The sequence below is a fragment of the Nannobrachium achirus genome (genome assembly GCF_963921795.1).
Source record: "Nannobrachium achirus genome assembly, chromosome: 9".
Lineage (NCBI taxonomy): Eukaryota > Metazoa > Chordata > Actinopteri > Myctophiformes > Myctophidae > Nannobrachium > Nannobrachium achirus.
In genome coordinates this window covers 42,032,329-42,039,273 of record NC_137818.1, presented here as the reverse complement: position 1 = coordinate 42,039,273, position 6,945 = coordinate 42,032,329, and the positions used below count along the sequence as shown (strand labels likewise).

The following is a 6,945-nucleotide window of genomic DNA, read 5'->3' as shown; positions in this document are numbered from 1 at the left end:
GATCCTGATCTGATGCTGATCAGAAACACACCTCTGTCTCAAATTTAGCACAGGCTGTCAAAACAGTGAAATGTTATTTTATCACACTGTCTTTATCTGTAGCAACTTTCTGGACTGTCTTTATGATTTATTCAGTTAGGACACAATGTTGGGAAGTACGTAAACAAAAGAAAATGCACTGTTTCGGCCGGCACCCCAATTCTGGATGGCAATGTTGTGTGATTCCCAGAGCAACAGTGAGGGGAAGCTCTAATCCTCTCAATAAACTCATATTTACAGTAAATCAATGTGTTCTGTAAGAAGAAGCTCCAGGAAAAAACATGGGAACCACTGGTACACAACTGCAATTTCAAGATTTATTCATTCAGCAATAAGCAATAAGCATGAGGCCTATCTCTGCATGCAAACAAGTTGCACATCAAGGACACACACCCAGGCATGTGCATTGATTGTATTATTGATTCTATAGATGCCAATCATATAACAGCTGTTTATAGTTTAGTTGTTAGCCATGGTCTGGTCCATCCAGGCACGCAGGTTAGTGATGGCCGCATCCACGCGAGGCTTGTTGGTAGGGCAGCCTTTCGGACCAAAGGAAGTGACGCCAACCAGGGTCCAGGCTCCATGCTTCTCACATACCAGGGGACCACCAGAGTCACCCTGAAACAACAAGCAGGTGTGTTTTTAATCACTTATAACCACAACAATGTACTAAATGATTTCTGAATAGAGCGGATGTACAAGCTCAAGCTTGTTAACTTGCACATTGTAAAAACTCTCCCTAGTGTGACTTGGGCCAAAATAAGCAATCTTTTTGGCCTAAGTCACATGGTTTTGTGACTGGGGGGGGGGGCTGGAGTAAGTCAGTAAATAATCTGGCCTAAATCAGGTTTAATTGCGATCGCATTTACTAAAACCTGCAGATCCTGTGCGTGTGTGCGTCAGTCACAGTGCGTGACACCTCATCCCAGCTCAGCAGTAGGATATAGCTGACCTGTTCTGACATCACAATTAATTCCATCCCTGTCCCTTTTATGCCCATTTATGGAGATCACTGATTTCATCAATATTAAGACCATATCTGGCAATTCCCATATATGGACATCCTTTTATGCCCATATATGGAGATACCTGATGTTATCAATATTACGCCAATATCTGGGAATGCCCATATATGGACATATTGTGCCAGTCTCTTGTGGTCCATGACATCAAACATCTATGATGTCAGACGTCAGTCATCTCTATATTTGGGAAAATATGGCCAAAGTTGATCCCATGCCCCCTTGTTTTCCTCTGTTTTTCATTGAAGTCAGGGTAACTCACCTTGCAGGTGCCAGTTCCAGAGGCTCCAGCACAGATCATCCGTTTGGTGATTTTTTTACCCCGGTAAATCACACATTTACGGTAGCTGAGGAGGGGCAAACAAGCCTGCTGGAGCTTGTCAGGTCTCTCAATAGCTGGAACAATACACATTAAAGTCAAGGTTTGAGCTATAGACAGACAATTGTCAAAGTTTAAATGATTGAATGGGCTGGTAAAACAAAAATTCACTGTGCATGGAAAGAGTGTGTTTTCTGTTATTCACTCACGGTTTTCGTACTGGATCCGGCCCCAGCCAGTGGCCACACACTTCATGCCACCATAGAAGGTGTCATTAGTCTCCGCCACACACACGGGGGACACATGCTTGTTCATCTGGGCAGGGCTTTCCAGCTTGATCATTGCAATGTCATAGTCTTTAGTTTCTGCGTTGTAGTTGGGGTGTTTGATGAGCTATAAGGGAAATCACACAGACATACAAAGTGGTTGCAAACTTGCAAGTTGCAACTCGTCATTGTGAAAGGTAATGGTGAGGACCCTGATTAGAAAAGTAACAAAATAAGGTTGTGTCTCTTTAATATGAAATTCATTATGTCAAACAGACAACATACCTTTCCAATTCTCTTCTTCTGGATGTTATCTGTGTTTTTGCGACTGTGCAGGCCAAGGATTACACGGTCAGATTTTCTGAAAAGATGGTGAGATATACTGAAAATACTTTCATGAGCCTCGGTCTAGTTAGTATGTTGAAGTACTTTCCTGTACCAGCCCCATGCTCAGGGTCCAACCTGCTGTGACATGCAGGCTCAAAACGAGAGCGATGACCAACAGAAGCATATTGTGTGATTTTGGAATATTTGTGGGTGCGTTACCCAAACATTTAGCTGTGTTACTCATTCCACGATTATACAACTGGTAGTTCCGACGAAGCAATCTGATTGGTTGAAATATCTCTCCTGTGTGAATATAACTACCACACAGGTCTCATCAAACAAAGATATCAGCTGTGCTGGTCGCAAAAGAGCTGAAGGGCTCCCCTCTCCCAACACTATGATAGGCTAGCAGCCTAGTAGCTAAATGTGGCATTAAAAAATAAAAAGATCCTATCGAATATCTTAATTACAACAAAATGACGTTTTTTTTTTAACCTACGGGCACTTGCCCGTACTTGCTCATCGGGCTTGTGCGTGGGGAAACGCAGGCGGTCCAATAATCAAGTTAACCCACACCCCTCTTGCTGTAATATTGCTTAATTGCAACTTATAGCTCGTTGTAAAGGTGACTAATCGACGATAAAAATTATACAATAGCAATTGGTACAGGGATAAATGATCAACCAAAGTTATGTTTCAGAACTTGTTGTGTGTATACGCACGCACGCACGCACGCACGCACGCACGCACGCACGCACGCACGCACGCACACACACACTGTAGTTATACAGCTCTACTCATTATGTATTCATCAGGGAGTGGTTTATTTTTTTGTAATATATCACATACACACACACACACACACACACACACACACACACACACACGCGCACACACACACACACACACACACACACACACACACACACACACACACACACACACACACACACACACACACACACACACACACACACACACACACACACACACACACAGACAGACAGACAGACAGACAGACACTTTTCTTGCCCTTACAAGTCTCCGTTTTGGAAAATATACTGTAAATATGTGCATAGACTACTTTGGAGGGAGTGCAGAGGGAGGCATTGACTCTTACCCAATCGAGCAGTGGGCAGCAGTCACAACCCAGTTCCAGTTTATCAGTGATCCACCACAGAAATGCCATCCACTGTAGCGCTGAATTCACATTGTTTTCATTAGCAATAGTAGGATTTATGTGACTTAGTGTCTCAATAATTCAGCTATTGTATTATATGCCATGAACGCACTGTCCAGTCTATCAGTGACATGTGTGGATATTACTGGATGATGAAATGTTAAACATAAACCAAGTGTTTTTGTATAGTGATGTACCTGCAGGGAGACCTGCCAGGGCCAGGAGTGAGGTACAGCCTCCTCACCGTTGATGATACCTAGTCCATCACGGAGACATCCAGGGACTTTTGGTTTGATGGCAGGAACACCACAGACTGAAGAACATAATATGCACACACACGCACGCACGCGCGCGCGCGCACGCACGCACGCACGCACACACACACACACACACACACACACACACACACACACACACACACACACACACACACACACACACACACTCACTCACACACACAAATGTAAAGCCATTTACATTTTTTATTTTATTATTTATTATCGTGTATTGTTTTATTTAAGGAGATATTGTCTAGGCCATATTTGAGTTCATGGCATATTGTGTTCATTTAGGACAAACATTTAAAACTGTATATTTTAGACCTAGCATGAATATAAAAACAACAACAAAATCATATAATATATGATTTGATATGATGATCAAACAGTTCAGTACAGTGTTCGGCTGTTGTAGGCCTATACTCACATCTTCCTGTGGTATCATTGTGGACAGTAGTCACATCTTCAGGGGATTGCAGGTCTACTGTTGATGCCAGAGTACCAGTTAAACCTGGACAATACAACTTAAAATGACTTTTGATGTTGTTACACTCTGTAACTCCCGTGGCTAAATTATTTACAGCAAATAATGACAAATCTATGAGTCAAGAGCAAGAATCCTTCCAACTGTTGTCGAATGTTAATGGTAACGCTCACCCAGCCAGAATGATAACCAAACTGTGAACTACAACGAATGGACCTCAAACACAGACTAATGTTAATTAATTATGCATGAAAAAAAATGTTGAGGCCCCAATTTACTATTTTGAGCCCATGAAAAGCAAAAAAATGTCAAAGTGCCTTTGAAATGTTTGTATGTTGTAGGTAGAAAAATAAAGTATACAGAAAATGGAAATGCTGAACAAAATTGTTAAAATATGCAAGGTAACCACATGAATGCCTAAATTGGAATGTAATGTCTTTTACATCGCCCAATAAGGAAAGTTAAGATAGAGTCGTACTTTACCTGAGGTCCAGAGCAGAAGGAGAACAAAGCTTATTTGACTCATATCTGTCTGTAGCTGTCAATACAGACACACTATGATGTCTGTAACTTTCAAAACAGACACACTGATATGATGCTCAGATCCAGTTAGTCTGTCTGAACAAAGTTTACTGTCTTATATCTCTGTAGTTATACAGCTCTACTCATTATGTATTCATCAGGGAGTGGTTTATTTTTTTGTAATATATCACTCACACACACACACGCACGCACGCACGCACGCACGCACGCACGCGCGTGATGTAGAGTGCAAGGTTATTGACCCCAAGAAACATCAGATCGAGATCTTTGGTGTTCTGCTACTTGATTTTGTGGTTGTGTGAATTGGGCGTTGTTTTTCCCCTCCAAAAAAGGGAAGTCAAGGTGTGAAAAACAAGAAAGTGTTGCATCTTCACACATTTCAGAAGATTAAGATCGGCTCTTGGTCTTGGCGATGTTCGGAAAGAGCATGGATTATATAGAGCAGTGGTTCTCAAACCTTTTAACTTGAGACTCAAAAGAGAAATTAGTATAACTATGGTCTGTTATGGTTCAGCTTGTCTTTATAGCAACTACTGTACTGTATGATCTCTTCCCTGTGCTCTTGGCAGAACTACCTTAATTGTTCCATGTACTTTTTGATAGTTTGTTTTTTCTCAATTCAATCTAAACATGCAGAAACACGAAGATTTGGTCAAAAGAAACCCGATCCATCTGGGCTGTTTGGTGTTAAGCACTTCAAGAACCTATAGGGGTATGCAACGCACATTTTTGACTTGCCACGGTGACAACTAATGAAGTATTTAAAAAACTGAGTGCCCTACCACAAATTCCACAATACAAAGCCGCTGGCCATGACAAAATCCCCCCCAAGTTTCTCATAGACTCAGCCGCCTCCATTGCCCCAATCATTACCCACATTACCAGTAGACTCCCTAAATCGGGAGATAAGCGACCGTCAGGTCCCATACACAAACTTTAGAAGGCAATGGTAGCCAATCAGGAGGGAATATGGGAAATGGGACAGATTCATGTTGATGACATGACTTTAGAGATACTGTGTACTGCTTTGCGTGATTTTAGGGCAAAATCTGTAGGAGCAGTGTCCAAAAATGTGTTTTAAAAAAATCGGCCAGATGGTGGCGCTAGATGGGACAGATGCATTTTGATGACATGACTGTAGAGATACTGTGTAGGCTACCGCTTTTCGTGATTTTAGGGCAAAATCTGTAGGAGCAGTGTCCAGTGTTTGGCATGGATCGGGGCAACGGTGGCGGAGATATATGAGTAGGGCAAAAGTGTGACATGTGACGTGTGACAGACTGACAGACAGCCGGTGGTGGTTTTGATAGTAACTGCGACCTGACGGTCGCAATTAATCTATCTATCAAGCAGGGTTACGTCCCCCAGGACTTTTAATTAGCCAAAGTAATCCCCCTGCACAAAAAAGGCAGTAAACTTGACCCTGGCAACTACCGCCCAATTTCAATTCTAAGTTCCATCTTTAAGATAATGGAAAACAATTGTCTACGAACAGTTGGCTAGATATCTTGAAGAGAAAAAAAATATTTACGAGTTCCAATCTGGCTTCAGAGAGTCCCATTCCACAGACACATGCTATTTGAATGATTATATCAAACGTGCGATTGACGATGGCAAATATTGCGGCATGGTCATGCTGGACCTCCAGAAGGCTTTTGACACTGATCACTGATCACTCGATTCTGATTGATAAACTAAAAGCTATCGGTCTTGACAGCACAGCAGTGAGATGGATGCAACTCTTACTTGGTGGGGAGGGAACAGATGGTGTTTGTTTGGTTCTCTCCTGGTTCTCTCTCCACTCACCTAAACAGCTGCAGGTTTGTAATTGTCATCCACAACACAGACTAAACAATCACACTGCATATAAAATAATAAACTATAACGTTGGGCTAATTCAAGAATATGCAACACATAGTTGTGCCTATTAGAGCACCAAATAGGCCTACTTGTTTTGTGGCATAAGAACATTTAATTTGGGCAAATGAAGACCAAGTCCCCAGTGGGCAATTAAAGTGAGACAAAACAAACACTACCATTAAATGGTCACACGCCGCCATCTACTGAGCCAAAGTGTAGGTGCAGGCCAGATTGTACTGCACAATACCCCTGCACATTTTGTGCACGCCCCTTAGCACTAGGCCTATCCTTCTTTATTATCATAGAAAAGGTCAAGGATGTCCACTATCACAACACCAGAGGTAGCTCCACTAATCATGTTTCGTTCTCCAGCTAATACCACCAACATGTGGAACGCCCTCCTGCAGGCCTTAAATGAGTGCAAATCCCTAGCCTCCTTCAAAATTGGTCTGAAAAGTCACCTTCAGAAGGCTGCTACTAGTAACTTGTAAATAGACCTGTTGTTTTTATCGCCCTGAGCAACTGTACTTGTACTTTAAATTTCAATTGACTAAATTGTATTGACTATACTTGTACTGTTCTCAATTTTTGTCTAATACAATAATCTATCAATCAATCATATGT

At 41.9% G+C, this 6,945-nt stretch overlaps 1 protein-coding gene across 2 annotated transcripts; it reads right to left on the bottom strand.

Annotated features, from left to right (window-relative positions):
- Positions 1-393: 393 nt before the first annotated feature.
- On the bottom strand, positions 394-4,519 carry LOC308292040 (chymotrypsin A-like). 2 transcript variants are annotated; one of them, XM_080734258.1, is made up of 8 exons: positions 4,402-4,519; positions 3,862-3,918; positions 3,354-3,469; positions 3,097-3,176; positions 1,935-2,010; positions 1,593-1,776; positions 1,327-1,460; positions 394-660 (listed from the first exon to the last, which is right to left on the bottom strand). In XM_080734258.1, the coding sequence occupies exons 1-8, from the start codon at positions 4,442-4,444 to the stop codon at positions 499-501; spliced, it is 852 nt and encodes a 283-aa protein (XP_080590384.1). In that variant the 5' UTR covers positions 4,445-4,519; the 3' UTR covers positions 394-498. The 2 variants fall into 2 exon arrangements, with proteins under 2 accessions (XP_080590384.1, XP_080590383.1); XM_080734257.1 differs by having other exon boundaries at positions 3,862-3,945; positions 4,402-4,517.
- Between the last annotated feature and the right edge of the window lie 2,426 nt (positions 4,520-6,945).

Bases quoted from the DNA above. Each gene is read 5' to 3' on its own strand.
- LOC308292040 (XM_080734257.1), bottom strand. From the start codon at position 4,444: ATGAGTCAAATAAGCTTTGTTCTCCTTCTGCTCTGGACCTCAG. The intron at 3,470-3,861 runs GTGAGTATAGGC...TATGTTCTTCAG, and splicing joins CAATGATACCACAGGAAGAT to TCTGTGGTGTTCCTGCCATC. The intron at 1,461-1,592 runs GTGAGTGAATAA...GTATTGTTCCAG, and splicing joins CCGGATCCAGTACGAAAACC to CTATTGAGAGACCTGACAAG.